At 43.6% G+C, this 20,176-nt stretch overlaps 1 protein-coding gene across 1 annotated transcript in view; it reads left to right on the forward strand.

Annotated features, from left to right (window-relative positions):
* The first annotated feature begins 1,904 nt into the window (after positions 1-1,904).
* Positions 1,905-20,176, forward strand: part of LOC137310105 (dihydrolipoyl dehydrogenase, mitochondrial) — a 32,208-nt gene continuing 13,936 nt past the window's right edge. The window contains exons 1-8 of the mRNA XM_067978064.1: positions 1,905-2,004; positions 2,810-2,882; positions 6,773-6,852; positions 9,036-9,104; positions 9,249-9,318; positions 10,023-10,123; positions 10,972-11,115; positions 13,653-13,754. Coding sequence (XP_067834165.1) covers positions 1,966-2,004; positions 2,810-2,882; positions 6,773-6,852; positions 9,036-9,104; positions 9,249-9,318; positions 10,023-10,123; positions 10,972-11,115; positions 13,653-13,754 — 678 coding nt within the window. The 5' untranslated portion in view covers positions 1,905-1,965. The remainder of the gene's footprint in view (positions 2,005-2,809; positions 2,883-6,772; positions 6,853-9,035; positions 9,105-9,248; positions 9,319-10,022; positions 10,124-10,971; positions 11,116-13,652; positions 13,755-20,176) is intronic.

Here is a 20,176-nt window from a genome sequence, read left to right on the forward strand (position 1 = left end):
AGTTTGAGTATTAATGAGTATTAGTGTATCAGTTTGAGTATTAATGAGTATCAGTTTGAGTATTAATGAGTATTAGTGTATCAGTTTGAGTATTAATGAGTATTAGTGTATCAGTTTGAGTATTAATGAGTATTAGTGTATCCGTTTGAGTATTAATGAGTATTAGTGTATCAGTTTGAGTATTAATGAGTATTAGTGTATCAGTTTGAGTATTAATGAGTATCAGTTTGAGTATTAATGAGTATCAGTTTGAGTATTAATGAGTATTAGTGTATCAGTTTGAGTATTAATGAGTATTAGTGTATCAGTTTGAGTATTAATGAGTATCAGTTTGAGTATTAATGAGTATCAGTTTGAGTGTTAATGAGTATTAGTGTATCAGTTTGAGTGTTAATGAGTATTAGTGTATCAGTTTGAGTGTTAATGAGTATTAGTGTATCAGTTTGAGTGTTAATGAGTATTAGTGTATCAGTTTGAGTGTTAATGAGTATTAGTGTATCAGTTTGAGTGTTAATGAGTATTAGTGTATCAGTTTGAGTGTTAATGAGTATTAGTGTATCAGTTTGAGTGTTAATGAGTATCAGTGTATCAGTTTGAGTATTAATGAGTATCAGTGTATCAGTTTGAGTATTAATGAGTATTAGTGTATCAGTTTGAGTATTAATGAGTATTAGTGTATCAGTTTGAGTATTAATGAGTATTAGTGTATCAGTTTGAGTATTAATGAGTATTAGTGTATCAGTTTGAGTATTAATGAGTATTAGTGTGAGTATCAGTTTGAGTATTAATGAGTATTAGTGTATCAGTTTGAGTATTAATGAGTATTAGTGTATCAGTTTGAGTATTAATGAGTATTAGTGTATCAGTTTGAGTATTAATGAGTATTAGTGTATCAGTTTGAGTATTAATGAGTATCAGTTTGAGTATTAATGAGTATCAGTTTGAGTATTAATGAGTATTAGTGTATCAGTTTGAGTATTAATGAGTATTAGTGTATCAGTTTGAGTATTAATGAGTATCAGTTTCAGTATTAATGAGTATTAGTGTGAGTATCAGTTTGAGTATTAATGAGTATTAGTGTATCAGTTTGAGTATTAATGAGTATTAGTGTATCAGTTTGAGTATTAATGAGTATCAGTTTGAGTATTAATGAGTATTAGTGTATCAGTTTGAGTATTAATGAGTATTAGTGTATCAGTTTGAGTATTAATGAGTATTAGTGTATCCGTTTGAGTATTAATGAGTATTAGTGTATCAGTTTGAGTATTAATGAGTATTAGTGTATCAGTTTGAGTATTAATGAGTATTAGTGTATCAGTTTGAGTATTAATGAGTATCAGTTTGAGTATTAATGAGTATCAGTTTGAGTATTAATGAGTATTAGTGTATCAGTTTGAGTATTAATGAGTATTAGTGTATCAGTTTGAGCATTAATGAGTATCAGTTTGAGTATTAATGAGTATCAGTTTGAGTATTAATGAGTATCAGTTTGAGTATTAATGAGTATCAGTTTGAGTATTAATGAGTATTAGTGTATCAGTTTGAGTGTTAATGAGTATTAGTGTATCAGTTTGAGTGTTAATGAGTATTAGTGTATCAGTTTGAGTGTTAATGAGTATTAGTGTATCAGTTTGAGTGTTAATGAGTATCAGTTTGAGTATTAATGAGTATTAGTGTATCAGTTTGAGTATTAATGAGTATTAGTGTATCAGTTTGAGTGTTAATGAGTATTAGTGTATCAGTTTGAGTGTTAATGAGTATTAGTGTATCAGTTTGAGTATTAATGAGTATTAGTGTATCAGTTTGAGTATTAATGAGTATTAGTGTATCAGTTTGAGTATTAACGTTGACTCCATACACCTATCATTACGTCACTGGACCTGGCCCAATCGCAGTCGCTGTGGGTAGAGGTCACGGCGCAGGCGCGGTGCCGAGTGTTTGAGGTGCGGTGAGGGAGCGGGAACGATGCGGAGCTGGAGCTCGGTGTACCGGCAGCTGGTGAAGGTCAGGCGGGCCGGGGGGGCCGGGGGGACCGGGGGGACCGGGGGGACCGGGAGCAGCGGCCCGCGGGAGGGGCGGCCCTCACTCCGGGCCCTGTAACCTTGGGAAGGCCGCGGCTCCGCCTGGGCCCGACCGCTGTGGACGCCGAGCCGCCGGGCCGAGGTTGCAGGAGGCGGCGGGGTGCGGCTCAGCGCCCAGTCCCCCCGGGGGTCGGGCCTGTGTCCCACTGACTGTCACTGTTGGTGGTGCAGTGATTTACCGCTTTACTCGCTCACTGTCGGGCAGTTGTAAAAGTTTGAAAACACTAAGGATTATTATATTTCATGATTTCGTTAGCTGAATAATTTTTGAATTTATAAAGTTAAATATTTGAAAAAAATGTGTATAATAAAACAAACAGTGCTCAAATAAAATGTCAAATATTTTAATGAATATCCTAAAATCTTCAGGTCACAGACCCAGTGTGAATTTGCAGAAATATGTACAGTTTTAAATTATACAATTGGTTTTGTTGATTTTTTGTAGTTATATATAAACATACAGATTTAATCAATCCCACCTCTGACAGGTGCAGCATCTGAACTCAGAGATTGGACAGTGGGAATAACTGGGACACGAGCCAGAGTCTGCTCTGATCCTGCCTGGTGCAGTTGTTGACCGAGGTTATCTTGGTGGATTTTATATAAGAGGGAGTCTAGAACCTAGAAGATGGTGTATGGGATGATGGCAGAACTCTGAACATATACTGACTTATTCACCTTGTTTCTAATTTTACTGATATGGTGAGAAATTGTTTTTCCTAATGCAGAATGGACACGCTCGTCACAGGCTCCGAGGGCTTTCAGCAGTCACGCTGCGGACCTATGGTGATGTTGCACCAGGTATGGTATGTGCTGTTAAACCCTGTTGGGTGCAAATTTCTCGCCCTCCATGTATTCAGAGGTGCTGACTCTCCTGTCATTTTTCAACCTTTGTAACTTCAAGCTGTGATAGTTCACCAAATGACTTTTACTAGGGACCTCGTGACCCTGATTGGAAAATGATTACGGTTTGCAAAGGAGACAGAAAAATAATGTGGACATGTAAAGAGTGTGTGTGTTGGGGGGGTTGTGTACTGGGAATTAAGTGTTGACTGGTAGAAGTAAAGATGTAAGCACAGTTCCATTAGTGCTATTCTTTTTTTAAAAAAACAAAATAGTTTGCAAGAACATTTCTCAGTTTTTTTTTATTCGTTCATGGGATGTGGGCGTCGCTGGCGAGGCCGGCATTTATTGCCCATCCCTAATTGCCCTTGAGAAGGTGGTGGTGAGCCGCCTTCTTGAACCGCTGCAGTCCGTGTGGTGACGGTTCTCCCACAGTGCTGTTAGGAAGGGAGTTCCAGGATTTTGACCCAGCGACAATGAAGGAACGGCGATATATTTCCAAGTCGGGATGGTGTGTGACTTGGAGGGGAACGTGCAGGTGGTGTTGTTCCCATGCGCCTGCTGCCCTTGTCCTTCTAGGTGGTAGAGGTCGCGGGTTTGGGAGGTGCTGTCGAAGAAGCCTTGGCGAGTTGCTGCAGTGCATCCTGTGGATGGTGCACACTGCAGCCACAGTGCGCCGGTGGTGAAGGGAGTGAATGTTTAGGGTGGTGGATGGGGTGCCAATCAAGCGGGCTGCTTTATCTTGGATGGTGTCGAGCTTCTTGAGTGTTGTTGGAGCTGCACTCATCCAGGCAAGTGGAGAGTATTCCATCACACTTCTGACTTGTGCCTTGTAGATGGTGGAAAGGCTTTGGGGAGTCAGGAGGTGAGTCACTCGCCGCAGAATACCCAGCCTCTGACCTGCTCTCGTAGCCACAGTATTTATATGGCTGGTCCAGTTAAGTTTCTGGTCAATGGTGACCCCCAGGATGTTGATGGTGGGGGATTCGGCGATGGTAATGCCATTGAATGTCAAGGGGAGGTGGTTAGACTCTCTCTTGTTGGAGATGGCCATTGCCTGGCACTTGTCTGGCGCGAATGTTACTTGCCACTTATGAGCCCAAGCCTGGATGTTGTCCAGGTCTTGCTGCATGCAGGCTCGGACTGCTTCATTATCTGAGGGGTTGCGAATGGAACTGAACACTGTGCAGTCATCAGCGAACATCCCCATTTCTGACCTTATGATGGAGGGAAGGTCATTGATGAAGCAGCTGAAGATGGTTGGGCCAAGGACACTGCCCTGAGGAACTCCTGCAGCAATGCCCTGGGGCTGAGATGATTGGCCTCCAACAACCACTACCTTTGTGCTAGGTATGACTCCAGCCACTGGAGAGTTTTCCCCCTGATTCCCATTGACTTCAATTTTACTAGGGCTCCTTGGTGCCACACTCGGTCAAATGCTGCCTTGATGTCAAGGGCAGTCACTCTCACCTCACCTCTGGAATTCAGCTCTTTTGTCCATGTTTGGACCAAGGCTGTAATGAGGTCTGGAGCCGAGTGGTCCTGGCGGAACCCAAACTGAGCATCGATGAGCAGGTTATTGGTGAGTAAGTGCCGCTTGATAGCACTGTCGACGACACCTTCCATCACTTTGCTGATGATTGAGAGTAGACTGATGGGGCATTAATTGGCCGGATTGGATTTGTCCTGCTTTTTGTGGACAGGACATACCTGGGCAATTTTCCACATTGTCGGGTGGATGCCAGTGTTGTAGCTGTACTGGAACAGCTTGGCTAGAGGCGCAGCTAGTTCTGGAGCACAAGTCTTCAGCACTACAGCTGGGATGTTGTCGGGGCCCATAGCCTTTGCTGTATCCAGTGCACTCAGCCGTTTCTTGATATCACGTGGAGTGAATCGAATTGGCCGAAGACTGGCTTCCGTGATGGTGGGGATATCGGGAGGAGGCTGAGATGGATTATCCACTCGGCACTTCTGGCTGAAGATGGTTGCAGGCTAGAAAGCAGAGAGCAGTTTAGGAAGGATGTGAAGGCCTTAGAGAGGGTGCAGAAAAGATTTACTAGAATGATTCCAGGGACGAGGGACTTCAGTTACATGGATAGACTGGAGAAGCTGGGTGGTTGTTCTTAGAGCAGAGAAGGTTGAGAGGAGATTTGATTGAAGTGTTTAAAATCATGAAGGGTTTTGATAAAGTAAATAAAGAGAAACTGTTCCCATTGACGGAAGAGTCGCGAACCAGAGGACACAGATTTAAGGTGATTGGTGAAAGAGCCAAAGGTGACATGAGGAAGAGCTTTTTTATGCAGCGAGAGGTTCTGATCTGGAATGCTCTGCCTGACAGGGTGGTGGAAATAGATTTAATCGTGGCTTTCAAAAAGGAATTTGATAAATACTTGAAGGGAAAAAATTTTCAGGGCTACGGGGAAAGAGCGGGGAAGCGGGGCTAACTGGACTGCTCTTACAAAGAGCTGGCACGGGCTTAATGGGCCGAATGGCCTCCTTTTGTGTTGTAACCAATCTATGATTCTATCCTGTGAATCTGCTGCCAGCTTACTTTGCAATCCCTGTAAGAGAATAAATTGCTTGGAATCAGGTAACATTTGAAGTCCGAGGTAAAGTGTCAGGCCCCAAGTTATCCAACAAAGTTATTTATTTGAACCGAGTTTAATTTATTGGCTGACTACACTTGTTCCTCCTGTATCAGAGGGTCTTTAGTTGTGAGAATCCGTTAGGGCTCCAGTGGTTAATATGACCCTTCTACCCTCCCTCTCATTCTCCGATCTAGGGGTAAACCTAGAGTGTGGAATTGATGCTAATCCAGGTGTGACTTCGGGGATACCCAGTGATGGGGGGGGGGGTCATGGGGTCACTGGCTGGGGAGGTCACAGGTTACAGTTTTGGGGGGTGAGTCACGGGGAGGGGGGGGTCGAGATATGCAGGGCCCCTTTTATTATTGGCACAGTACCGGCACATTCCCTGATTGCTCCACCCAGTAATATTTCGAGAGCATAGGGCTAACAAACACCCTTGTCATTATCCTAAAGTGTGGTTTATACATTGAGGTGATGGCTCAGTTCTGCCCCATTTGTGTAAACGTACTTGTCTAGCATGAAATACTTGTTATCTTCCTAGTTAACTGTAGTGGTGACACCTGAGCACACATTGACTGCAGCATTGACCTATTCCCCTGAGCTGCTTCATGCTTAGCAACAGAGGGCATTTCAAAATTATAAAATATGTGAAACTGCAGGCACTGATTTAGACAAGTTACTTCCATCAAAAATTTTATCACTTAGCAGGTACTTCAAAGTAAGTTATTCCTCAGAAGGAATCTTCAAAGAAGCATAATAACAATAAGTAAATAATTTTAATTATTCAGCGATAACTTGATATGCGTATGTCAGGAGTCATAAATGTGATTTGTTTTGGAGAATGGGGAAACATGATTTCTATCTTACTGAATTTCAGTTTACATTTTACAGCAGAGGAGGTTTAAGATCGGTTGACCCTGATTACCTCTAGATTTAGTTTACCTATAGATTATTACACAGATCCTTATTGTACTTAACTCTAACCCACAGAAGTGTGTGCTGTTAAATAGCGTTCTGTTCATTTTGCCGTGCTTTAAAGTTCTTGTCCTGTTCCTGCTTCCTGTGGACTAGATCCCACCCTCCCTCATGATGCACTCCACGGCCGTGCTTTTGATGCTGCCATTATGTCCAAGATTGTGTCTGATGCACAAAGCTTTGTGTGCTCTGTCGAAGAGTGTTTGAGTAATGTTGGTTTGTTGTATCTGTTTAAAACGGCAGTGATGAAAGCTTCTGTTGAAAGGATTGTGTTTTTCATTCCAGTTGATGCAGATGTCACGGTTGTCGGCTCGGGCCCAGGAGGATATGTTGCTGCCATTAAGGCTGCACAGTTGGGCTTTAAGGTAAGTAAACGAATGGCTAGCTGAATATGAATTGGCATCATCTTTAATAGGAATTAAATGTGCAGTGTCTTGGAAAAACAACCAAATATGTATTTACGTTAATATCTAATATCTGACCTCTTCCAACTGCACTGTGGTACATTAAAGTCCTGTGAATATATAACCAGGAAGTTCCTCCTGGCTAGTTTAGCACCTGGAGTGCAGACTAAACATGATGGTGCTGTGGTGAATAGGGAGCCTTGGTCACATTTATAATAGTCTGTATGTTTTAAAATCTTGGTACAGGAGACCTGCAGCTCCTTGAAATGTTAGTTTTGAGGACACTAGTCGTGCCCTCGGGCTGCAGAGAATGCATGTTACAGTCTCCAAGTGAAAGGCCATTTCAGAGAGACATACACGAATCTTTACTGCTACCATCATTCCAAGATAACAGAACATGTTTCATTCAAAGTGTTTCTGGATCAGAAAAGGCAGAAGTACTACTGATATGGCCTTCAATGCTAGACAATTTCAAGAATAGAGTCGAGAACAAAACTTGGACCTTTCCCCTGTCTCTGGTGTTCCTCCTGGCTCGATTTGCACCTGGAGTGGAGATTAAACGTGAGTGGAAAATTGTACATTCTCTGCAGTCCAAACCTCGGACTTCTGGCGACCTTGATTGGGATCTCTTGTTTGCTGATGACTGTTCCCTTATTGCCCACAAAGGAGAGGACCATCAGGTTATCATGGACCATTTCTTGGATGCCTGTAAGAAATTTGGCCTCAATAGTAGCCTGAAGAAGACGGATGTTATATATCAGCCTGCTGCTGGAAAAACTTGTATCCCATTCATTATTACTGTGGAAGGCCACAGGCTGCCTGCAGTGGATGCCTACCTAGGATGGACCATGTCATGTGATGAGGTGACCCACAGATTGATTAAAGCCAGTGGTGCTTTTGGAAGGCTGTGTGTGAGGTTATGAGATAACGGGAGCATTAAACTGGCAACAAAACTTAATGTCTACGAGGCAATAGTTCTAACATCCTTACTGTATGTGTGCAGTAGCTGGACCACTTAGTGTCTACATCAGAAAACTCAATCACTTCCACAGGCTGCCTCAAAGATCATGAAAATTCGATGGTAGCACAAGGTTCAGGACACAGGTCCCCAGAAGAGTAAATGATAATAAAGGGGCAGCTAAGGTGAAAGAAAGAAAGACCTGCATTTCTATAGCACTTTTCACCACCTCAGGACATCCCAAAGCGCTTTACAGCCACTGAAGTATTTTTTGAAGTGTAGTCACGCTTGTAATATAGGACGGTGAGGTGGTCACTTAGTACGAATGCCTGATACAAGACGACTTGAGAAGGTGTTCTCCGGTGGGCTGAAGCTTGGGAAATGCTCTCATGGTGGTCAGTTCAAAAGATATACGGATTGCCTAAAGACTATTCTAATAAAATGAGGCGTCTCAACTGACACATGAGAGCATGATGCTTGTGGGAGGAAAAAGTGTCAAAAGATCATTCACGATGGCACAACAAAGATTGAAGCAAGTCGTATCCAGCTGGCCTACCATCGCTGGATGGAGCGTTCAGCCATCTTTGCCCCACCCTCAAACACTCTCCCAACACCCCCCCCTTACAATATCTTTCCTCACCTTCAAAAGCCTCTTTAAAACCTGTGACTTTGGCCAGCTCCCTCTAATTTCCCACCTACTCCAGCTCTGACCCCAACAGTGAGGCACTTTGGGATGTGTCCCTACATTAAAGGCCCTGTATAAATAGAAATTATTGTCCCCCTGAATGTTTCAGTTACATTCATAGTGGTAATTGAAATATTTTAATGATGTGAAGGAGATGTTGGTCAAATCTGGCAGGGTCATAGAGACTTGATGCAATAGCTGAAGGTCACTACTTCCCAAGCAGGCCGAGGGAATGAGAGCAAATTAATCTGTCTACATTTTTAAATTATAAAATATTTTGGAAAATTGAATAAAACAGTCTTAAAAGACTATTCACTTCCACAGGTACTGGTATCATGCTCATAATTACAACCAGATCCTAAAAGTGATTGACAGAAACAGCTTAACAAAGGGGAATGGTTGTCATAACATTGTGTAGTTACAGGCTAAGGGCTGATGTTACTCCAACTCACATTTTTAAAATACTTTCAATATGTTAACATTTATTTTTAAACCTTTTAGACTGTCTGCGTGGAGAAGAACGATACATTGGGTGGAACGTGTTTGAACGTGGGGTGTATCCCCTCCAAAGTAAGTCCTCGCTCAATGTGTGACATACTGCGCATTTTTAATTAATGCTGTATTGACGGGCCGCCGTGCGGGGCCGTGCGTTGGTACTTTATATATTGCCTGTAAGTTTAGCTGCTTAATGAAAGTTGTGGTTATTGTTCTAAGGCTTTATTGAATAACTCCCATCTCTATCACTTGGCCCATGGGAAAGACTTCGCCAGCAGAGGAATTGAAAGTAAGTAGATTTCTCATTCATTGCCCTCTGTCTTCCCTTCCCCTACCTTCTCCTGGAAAGTTAATAACTATTAGTTTTAGTACAATATTGAGATAGTAATTGAAAGTGAGTAGATGGAGTAAGTTGGGCTCAGTCCCAGCTCATCCTGTCCCTCACCCACTAATGGTTCCTCTTTATCATTGCTCTGTTTTATGTCAAATTTGGAGAACAACTTATTTTTTTCTTTAAGTGTTTCTTGCTATGTTACCCTGTCTCCCTGATTCTAAAACATAAATGAAAAGATTGAAGCCAGACATCTCATGGGTTACTTCATCACCATTGTTGTTAACTGGGAATGAGTGATGTGAGGGAGCTGATTTTGAACAGTGGAGGATGTCGAGGCAGGGACTGAGTTTTATTCGCATCCAGTTTGTTCAATTGAGGCAGATGTAGTTTGACAATATTGCTGACATCATGCAAGTATTTGCCATGGGAAATGCACCCCCAAACATCCCCTCCCTTGCAAGTTATGGTCTGGAAGTGTCAGTGGGAGGGGGATATTTTCAAACGTAACAGTTAAGCAGTGCAGAGTAGTTATTTATTTCATTCCTTACAATCTGTTTCATATTCACGTGCATTTGATAAAATATAGCTTAATGCACAATATTGAAGGTGTGTGAGAAGTGTTATTTTGATCTTTTAAATTACTTCATTTTGTTCTAAAGTCACCGGAATGAATCTTAATCTGGAGAAGATGATGGAACAAAAGAGCAGTGCGGTGAAGTCATTGACTGGTGGTATTGCTCATTTATTTAAACAAAATAAGGTTAGTTTCTGATAGCTGGCCTATAGATTCTCCAACTGTGGATTTTGTTTGTATAATTAGGCCCTCTACAGACAGTGTTTGGGGCGAGTCCCTGATCGGCCTGCTCCCCCGCCCCGTATTTCACCAACGAGTCGTGTAATAGAGAAGGCCACCCACTGTCGACCAGGGAGTTGTGACACAACATGTCTGAGTTTGATTAACTGCAACTTTTATATTTTCAATACCTCTGGTCTTTGTGTCCCTTGAGCACAGAACAAAATTATGCCTTTTAAAGATCAGAATTCAAGTTTTGTTTTTTACATTTTGGAATATATTTTAAAAATTCTTATTTCTAATTGGAGGAAATTCTGGCTGTTAAATTTTGCAATATTTGCAAATTTTAAATTTACCATAAAAGTTTTGGGCATGAGTGCAGAGAAACTCAGGTTGTACATTTATTTGTACTAATATTCCCAGATCTGTACTGTATGATGCTTCATTGCAGTGGGGCAGTCTGAAATCTCGAGCATGCTGTCTGCCTTATTTTCATTCACTGCACCTCATCCACACACAGACCATTCTTGCTGCAATTTTAGTGAGTATGATTGGCCAACTAGGAGAAGGAAAAGCACATCCGAATGATTGCTTCCAATGCTTCACTGTCCCAGACCAAACACAAACCTTTTAACTTGGATTATCAAATATGCTTTCTTTCTTTGTCACTAGGCAGCCATTAATAAATTGATCCTCCCACTCCCTACAAGGGGATGACGTTTTAAGCTTTGCTTATTTGAAAAGTTTTGACTCGCGTTTGGATAGAAGAATGAAGTGTCTTGATATTTGTCTGCGTCTTTCCATTTCTCCACAAGGTGACACATGTACAAGGGCACGGTAAGATTACCGGGAAAAACCAGGTCACAGCTCACTGCAACGATGGCAGCACACAAATCATCAACTCCAAGAATATCCTCATCGCCACGGGCTCGGAGGTTACACCATTCCCTGGGATCCAGGTACGTCTATCAGCTCTTCAACTAAAGGGAAAGAAAAACCTTTTCTTGAGTTGGTTTGAAAAGTTATAGAATCATAGAAGGTTACAGCACGGAATGAGGCCATTCGGCCCATCGAGTCCGCGCCGGCTCTATGCAAGAGCAATCCAGCTAGTCCCACTGCCCCACCCTATTCCCATAGCCCTGCACGTTTTTTTGTTTCAAGTACTTATCCAGTTCCATTTTGAAGGCCATGATTGAATCTGCCTCCACCACCCCCTCGGGCAGTGTATTCCAGATCATAAACACTCACTGTGTGTAAAAAAAAACAGTTTTTCCTCATATCACCTTTGGTTCTTTTGCCAATCACCTTAAATCTATGTCCTCTGGTTCTTGATCCTTCCACCAATGGGAACAGTTTCTCTCTATCTACTCTGTCTGGACCCTTCATGATTTTGAACACCTCGATCAAATCTCCTCTCAACCTTCTCTGTTCCAAGGAGAACAACCCCAGCTTCTCCAGTCTATCCACGTAACTGAAGTCCCTCATCCCTGGAATCATTCTAGTAAATCTCCTCTGCACCCTCTCTAAGGCCTTCACATCCTTCCTAAAGTGCGGTGCCCAGAATTGGACACAATACTCCAGCTGTGGTCGAACCAGTGTTTTATAAAGCTTCATCATGACTTCCTTGCTTTTGTACTCTATGCCTCTGTTTATAAAGCCCAGGATTCTGTATGCTTTTTTAACCACTTTCTCAACTTGCCCTGCCACCCTCAACAATTTATACACATACACCCCCAGATCTCTCTGTTCCTGTACCCCTTTTAGAGTTGTGCCCTCTAGTTTATATTGCCTCTCCTCATTTTTCCTACCGCAATGCATCACCTTGCATTTTTGTGTGTTAAATTTCATCTGCCACGTGTCCGCCCATGTCACCAGCCTGTCTATATCCTCTTGAAGTCTATCACTATCCTCCTCACTGTTCACTACCCTTCCAAGTTTTGTGTCATCCACAAATTTTGAAATTGTGCCCTGTACACCCAAGTCCAAGTCATTAATATATATCAAAAAAAGCAGTGGTCACCGACCCCTGGGGCACACCACTGTACACCTCCCTCCAGTCTGAAAAACAACTGCTCACCACTACTCTGTTTCCTGTCACTTAGCCAATTTTGTATCCATGTTGCTATTGCCCCGTTTATTCCATGGGCCGCAATCTTGATGATAAGCCTACCGTGCGGCACTTTATCAAACGCTTTTTGGAAGTCCATATATACCACATCAACTGCATTACCCTCATCAACCCTCTCTGTTACCTCATCAAAAAACTCCATTAAGTTGGTTAAACACGATTTGCCTTTAACAAATCCGTGCTGACTTTCCCCAATCAATCCACACTTGTCCAAGTGACTTAATTCTGTCCCGGATTATCGTTTCCAAAAGTATCCCCACCACCGAGGTTAAACTGACTGGCCTATAGTTGCTGGGTTTATCCTCACACCCTTTTTTGAACAAGGGTGTAACATTTGCAATTCTCCAGTCCTCTGGCACCACCCCCATATCTAAGGATGTTTGGAAGATTATGGCCAATACCTCCGCAATTTCCCTCCTTACTTCCCTCAGCAACCTAGGATGCATCCCATCCAGACTGGGTGACTTATCTACTTTAAGTACAGCCAGCCTTTCTAGTACCTCCTCTTTCTCGATTTTTAGCCCATCCAGTATCTTAACTATATCTTCCTTTACTGAGACTCTGGCAGCATCATCTTCCTTGGTAAAGACAGATGCAAAGTCCTCATTTAGTACCTCGGCCATCCCCTCTGCCTCCATGAGTAGATCTCCTTTATGGTCCCTAATCGGCCCCACCCCTCCTCTTACTACCCGTTTACTGTTAACATGTCTGTAGAAGACTTTTGGATTCCCTTTTATGTTGGCCGCCACTTTATTCTCATACTGTCTTTGCCCCTCTTACTTTCTTTTTCACTTCCCCTCTGAACTTTCTATATTCAGCCTGGTTCTCAATTGTGTTATCAACCTGACATCTGTCATATACCCCCTTTTTTCTGCTTCATCTTACTCTCTGTTTCCTTTGTCATCCAGGGAGCTCTGGCTTTAGTTGCCCTACCTTTCTCCCCCATTGGAATGAACCTTGTCTGTACCCGAATCATCTCCTTAAAGGCCGCCCACTGTTCACTTACAGTTTTGCCTGCCAATCTTTGATTCCAATTTACCCGGGCCAGATCTGTTCTCAAACCACTGAAATTGACCCTCCTCCAATTGAGTATTTTTACAAGTTTTTCTTGTTTTGACAGTTGATACTAAGTGCAGCATGCTGATCTGATAAAAAGCCCAGAAGGTGGCCATTCAGCCCATTGTGCTGGTACTGGCTGGAGTTGGCACTATCTACATTAACCCCGTTTCTCTGCCCATTCCCCAAGTTTAAGCCATCCTGTCCACTTTGAAGACTTGTGCTTGTATGTGTGGAGCCTGTTCATGTTCTTTACCTGAAAGTAAATTTCTTAAGAGTCTAAATTAACGATATAATATGTCGTACCCACAGATTGATGAAGAAACTATTGTGTCTTCGACGGGAGCCTTATCATTGAAGCAGGTTCCTGAGAAGATGGTGGTTATTGGCGCTGGTGTTATTGGTGTGGAGTTGGTAAGAAACTGAAAACGGAATAGATGAAATGTATTCTTTAAATGATGTCAGTGCACATGGAAACTGCAGAAATGAGGGCCCTCTGTTTAAGAATGTTTAACCATAGAATCATACAGCACAGGTGGAGGCCATTCGGCCTATCGTGCCTATGCTGGCTCTTCGAAAGAGCTGTCCAATTAGTCCCAATCCTAGCCCTGAGCTTTCCAATTATTCCCACTCCCATAGCTCTGCAATTTTTTCCCCTTCAACTATTTATCCAATTCCCTTTTGAAAGTTATTATTGAATCTGATTTCACCGTCCTTTCAGGCAACACATTCCAGATCATCATAACTCGCTGCGTAAAAAAATTTCTTCTAATCTCCCCTCTGGTTCTTTTGCCAATTACTTTAAACCTGTGTCGTCTGGTTACCGAGCCTCCTGCCAGTGGAAAAAGTTTCTCCCTATTTATTCTATCAAATCCCCTAATAATTTTGAACACCTCTATTAAACTGCCCATTAACCACCTTTGCTCTAAGGAGAACAACCCCAGCTTCTCCAGTCTCTCCACATAACTGAAGTCCCTCATCCCTGGAATCATTCTAGTAAATCTCTCTGCACCCTCTCTAAGGCCTCGACATCCTTCCTAAAGTGTGGTGTCCAGAATTGGTCACAATACTCCAGCTGAGGCCTAACCAGTGATTTATAAAGGTTTAGCATAACTTCCTTGCTTTTGTACTCTATGCCATTTATTAATGGAAGTAGAGTGTGGCAAAACGGTGTTTTGACCAAGACACTAATGTTAAAAATGCTGCTTGTCTGTCAGTAACCCCCTTTAATAATGGTTCATGTCAGCATAGTGTGATTCCCAGCCCCTGTGGGACAATGTTAATCTGCAAATCAAAACCACTCCTGGTCTCATGGATACTGGTATTCTGAAAATCCCAGTCTGGAATCTTTGAAACAGATATCCAGGCAAACAGTCATTGGTGTCATGGGTTTTGTCGGCAAGCTCCCACATTTAATAAAGGTGTGAATAATACGGAAAGTAAATCAGTAAATTGATGAAAACCTATTTAATGATTTAAAATAATGTATCAGGAGATCAATTTAAAAAAAAAAAATCTGTGCCCCTAAACACCAGGAGACAACATGTAAACTTTCACTTGTAAATTGAATGCTTTTAGAATCATCGAAAGGTTACAGCACGGAAGGAGGCCATTTGGCCCATCAAGTCCGTACCGGCTCTGTGCGAGAGCAATCCAGCCACTCCCCCGCCCCATCCCCGTAGCCCTGCAAATTTTTTCTTTCAAGTACTTATCCAGTTCCCTTTCGAAAGCCATGATTGAATCTGCCTCCACCACCCCCTCGGGCAGTGCATTCCAGATCCTAACCACTCGCTGTGTAAATAAGTTTTTCCTCGTGTCACCTTTGGTTCTTTTGCCAATCACCTTAAATCTACGTCCTCTGGTTCTTGACCCTTCCACCAATGGGAACAGTTTCTCTCTATCTACTCTGTCGAGACCCTTCATGATTTTGAATACCTCTATCAAATCTCCTCGCAACCTTCTCTGTTCCACGGAGAACAACCCCAGCTTCTCCAGTCTATCCAGGTAACTAAAGTCCCTCATCCCTGGAATCATTTTAGTAAATCTCTTTTGCACCCTCTCTAAGGCCTTCACATCTTTCCTAAAGTCCGGTGCCCAGAACTGGACACAATACTCCAGTTGTGGCCGAACTAGTATTTTGTAAAGGTTCATCATGACTTCCTTGCTTTTGTACTCTATGCCTCAATTTATAAAGCCCGGAATCCCGTATGCTTTTTTAACCGCTTTCTCAACCTGCCCTGCCACCTTCAACGATTTGTGTCCATATACCCCCAGATCTCTCTGTTCCTGTACCCCTTTTAGAGTTGTGCCCTCTAGTTTATATTGCCTCTCCTTGTTCTTCCTACCGAAATGTATCACCTCACATTTCTCTGTGTTAAATTTCATCTGCCATGTGTCCGCCCATTCCACCAGCCTGTCTATTTCCTCTTGAAGTCTATTACTATCCTCCTCACTGTTCACTACACTTTCAAGTTTTGTGTCATCTGCAAATTTTGAAATTGTGCCCTGTACACCCAAGTCCAAGTCATTAATATATATCAAGAAAAGCAGTGGTCCCAGCACTGACTCCTGGGGAACACCACTGTACACCTCCCTCCAGTCCGAAAAACAACTTCACCACTTCTCTCTGTTTCCTGTCCCTTAGCCAATTCTGTATCCATGCTGCCACTGCCCCCTTTATTTCACGGGCTTCAGTCTTGATGACAAGCCTATTATGCGGCACTTCAGCAAACGCCTTTTGAAAGTCCATATTCACCACATCAACTGCATTGCCCTCATCGATCCTCTCTGTTACCTCATCAAAAAACTCAATCAGGTTAGTTAAACACGATTTGCCTTTAACAAAACCGTGCTGACTTTCCCCAATCAATCCACACTTGTCCAAGTGACTGTTAATTCTGTCCCGGATTATCATTTGTAAAAGATTCCCCACCACTGAGGTTAAACTGACTGGCCTGTAGTTGCTGGGTTTATCCTTACACCCTTTTTTGAACAAGGGTGTAACATTTGCAATTCTCCAGTCCTCTGGCACCACCCCCGTATCTAAGGATGTTTGGAAGATTATGGCCAGTACCTCCGCAATTTCCATCCTTACCTCCCTCAGCAACCTAGGATGCATCCCAACCGGACCGGGTGACTTATCTACTTTAAGTACAGCTAGCCTTTCAAGTACCTCTTCTTCATCAATTTTTAGCCCATCCAGTATCTCAACTATGTCTTCCTTTACTGAGACTCTGGCAGCATCTTCTTCCTTGGTGAAGACAGATGCAAAGTAATCATTTAGTACCTCGGCAGTCCCCTCTGCCTCCATGTGTAGATCTCCTTTATGGTCCCGAATCGGCCCAACCCCTCCTCTTACTACCTGTTTACTGTTTACATGCCCATAGAAGACTTTTGGATTCCCTTTTATGTTGGCCGCCAGTCTATTCTCATACTCTCCCTTTGCCCCTCTTATTTCCTTTTTCACTGAACTTTCTATATTCAGCCTTGTTCTCACTTGTGTTATCAATTTGACATCTGTCATACACCCCTTTTTCTGCTTCATCTTACTCACTATCTCTTTTGTCATCCAGGGAGCTCTGGCTTTAGTTGTTCTACCTTTCTGCCTCATGGGAATGTACCTGGACTGTACCTGAACCATCTCCTCTTTAAAGGCCGCCCACTGTTCAATTACAGTTTTGCCTGCCAATTTTTGATTCCAATTTACCCGGGCCAGATCCATTCTCATCCCATTGAAATTGGTCCTCCTCCAATTGAGTTTTTACTTTAGAGTGGTCTGCGTCCTTTTCCATAGCTATTCTAAACCTTATGATACTATGATCGCTGCTCCCTAAATGTTCCCCCACTGACACTTGCTCCACTTGGCCCGCCTCATTCCCTAAAACCGAGTCCAGCAATGTCTCCTTCATCACTGGGCTGGAAACGTACTGGTCGAGAAAGTTATCCTGAACACAGTTCAAAAATTCCTCTCCCTCTGTGCCCCTTATTATTACTATTGCAGTCTGTGTTAGGATAATTGAAATCCCCCGTTATCACTACCCTGACTTCTGCACCTCTTTGTAATTTCCCTGCAAATTTGCTCCTCGATATCCTTCCCACTAGTTAGTGGCCTATAGAATACACCCAGTGGTGTAATGGCACCTCTATTGTTTCTTAACTCTAACCAAATAGATTCTGTCCTTGACCCCTCCAGGACATCCTCTCTCTCCGGCACTGCAATATTTTCCTTAATCGATACTGCCACTCCCCCTCCTTTCTTTCCTTCCCTATCTTTCCTGAACACCTTGTATCCAGGAATATTTAGTACCCAATCCTGCCCTTTTTTGAGCCAGGTCTCCGTTATCACCATGACATCATATTCCTATGTAATTTTTTGCGCCTGCAGCTCACTATCCTTGTTCACGTTTTGTGCGTTTACACACGTGCACCGCAAACCTAGACTTTCTTGTACTCTCTTAATCTGATCCCACCTAATACTGTACTATTTTTTACTCTAGTGCTGTCTGTCTCTCCTGATCCTTTGTGCACCTTGTTTCTCCTTTCCAGAGCTACATCCTGGTGCCCATCCCCTGCTAAATTAGTTTAACCCCCCCCCACACAGCACCAGCGAACCTCCCCACGAGGCTTCGTTGTGATGCAACCCGTCCGGCCTGTACAGGTCCCACCTCCCCCAGAACCTGTCCCAATGCCCCAGGAATCTAAAGCCCTCCCTCCTGTACCATCTCTCCAGCCACGCATTCATCTGCTCTATCCTCCTACTTCTATACTCACTAGCATGTGGCACCAGGAGTAATCCGGAGAGGTCCTGCTTATTAATCTCTTTCCTAACTCCTTAAGATCTTCCTGCAGGATCTCATCCCTCTATCTATGTAATTGGTACCGATATGGACCATGACCTCTGGCTGTTCACCCTCCCCCCTCCAGAATGTTCTGCAGTCGTTTGGTAACATCCTTGACCCTGGCACCAGGGAGGCAACATACCATCCTGGAATCACGTCTGCGGCTGCAGAAAAGCCTGTCTAATCCCCTAACTATAGAATCCCCTATCAGAATCGCTCTCCTGACCTTTCACCTTTCTCCTCTCTTTTCCCCCCCCCCCCCCCCCCCCCACCAACGTACAGCTGAGCCACCCATGGTGCTGTGGTCTTGGCTGTGGCTGCACTCCCCAGAGGAACCCTCTCCCTCACCAATATTCAGAGCTAATTACCAGTTAGAGGGTGAGATACCCTCGGGGGACTCCTGCACTACCTGCCTGGTCCTACTTGTCTGTCTGGGGTCACCTAGTCCCTCTCTGCCTGCACTCTCTTAAACTGCGGGGTGACCACCTCCTGAAACATGCTTTCCACGAAACTCTCAGCCTCGCAGATGTACTGCAGTGACGCCAGCTACTGCTCAAGCTCCGAGACCCGGAGCTCGAGCTCCTCCAGCTGACGACACTTCCTGCACCTGTGGTTGTCCAGGACACGGGGAGCGTCCTGGAGTTCCCACATGGCACAGGCCATGTATTCGACGGGTCTGAGGTGCCCTGCCATGCCTCGATTTATTAGATTATTAACTAAACTTAACAAAAATAAACTAAAGACTTAAAAAAAAAAATCACTCACCAGAATAAAAACCACTCAGCTCCTTCCCTTGTGCTGATGTCACTTTAGGTGTTTTTTCACCTCTCTCTCTCTTTCATTGCCGATCCTGTGCTCGCTCTCGCTCGCTCTCTCTCTCTCTCTCTCTCTCCTCCTTTAATCGCCGCTCCCGTGCTCCGCTCTCTCTCTCTCTCGCTCCTCTTTATTCTCTTCAATGATTGTCTGTGTATCGCTTTGTGTTTTTTCACTTGCTCATTCCAAATTGTACCACAAATCACCTTTGCTGAGCAAAATATCACGTGTCCTCAACAAAAACATGTTCAGAAACTCGGTGCATGTCAAAAAGTGGCAAATGCTCAGATCAGCTGTTGAATGAAGAGTCTAACAGGCCAAGCCTGGTGATGCAGGTTAATGCTCGCAAATTTATAAATAATATTCCAACTGATGGATGTGCGACTGACATCACTTACCCTGCAGGTACTCCTGTAAAGATTTCAGGTTTGCAAACAAAATGATTCCTGGACCTAGGAACTTAGGAACAGGAGTAGGCCATTCAGCCCCTCGTGCTGCTCCGCCATTTGATAAGATCATGGCTGTTCTGTGATCCAGCTCCGTATACCTGCTGTAGTAATTTATAGGCAGGTTTACTCGCAGTAGTTTTCCAACACACTAGTTAAACCTTCTGAAAAAAACACACTCCATACTGTGTTTGAAAGTTGTTTTCTGAAAGCTCGACCATTTGAGCAAGAGAAAATCTGCTGTATTTAAATTTCCCACCTGCCCACAGACCTCGAGACACACTTGTAAAGATTGTATTCTCCCCACCTGTTCCGGCACTGACCTGTGCCTGCTTCAGTCCGATGGGGCTAGCAGCCCTCTGGTACATTGCCCTCTGGCCCAAACAGTGAGTGTCAGCAGACTGTCAGAGCCAGCCCTGGTCTGGTCCCCAATAAACAAGCACACTGATGCCCTTTCCAGCAGGGCTGACTGCATGTCTATCAGGAGCAGGAACCTGGCTGTTGTTCTTTCTCCCACACAGCTGCCTAGCTGAGACCAGCTAACTCAGTGCAGACTGGAACTCACAGGGTGCCTTCTAACCCGTGTGGTTTAACTGTTGGCCGTGTTGAGGTGCTGGAACATTTGAAGAAATATCCGGATCTCGGAGTGATCCCAAGCATTGCTCCTAAAGTTGGCCCAACACTTGACTGGTCTCTCAGCTTCCAGACACTTGGGCCTAGGATTCTTTAGACCCCTCTT

This window comes from Heptranchias perlo, unplaced genomic scaffold (assembly GCF_035084215.1).
Source record: "Heptranchias perlo isolate sHepPer1 unplaced genomic scaffold, sHepPer1.hap1 HAP1_SCAFFOLD_217, whole genome shotgun sequence".
In the NCBI taxonomy this organism is placed as follows: Eukaryota; Metazoa; Chordata; class Chondrichthyes; order Hexanchiformes; family Hexanchidae; genus Heptranchias; species Heptranchias perlo.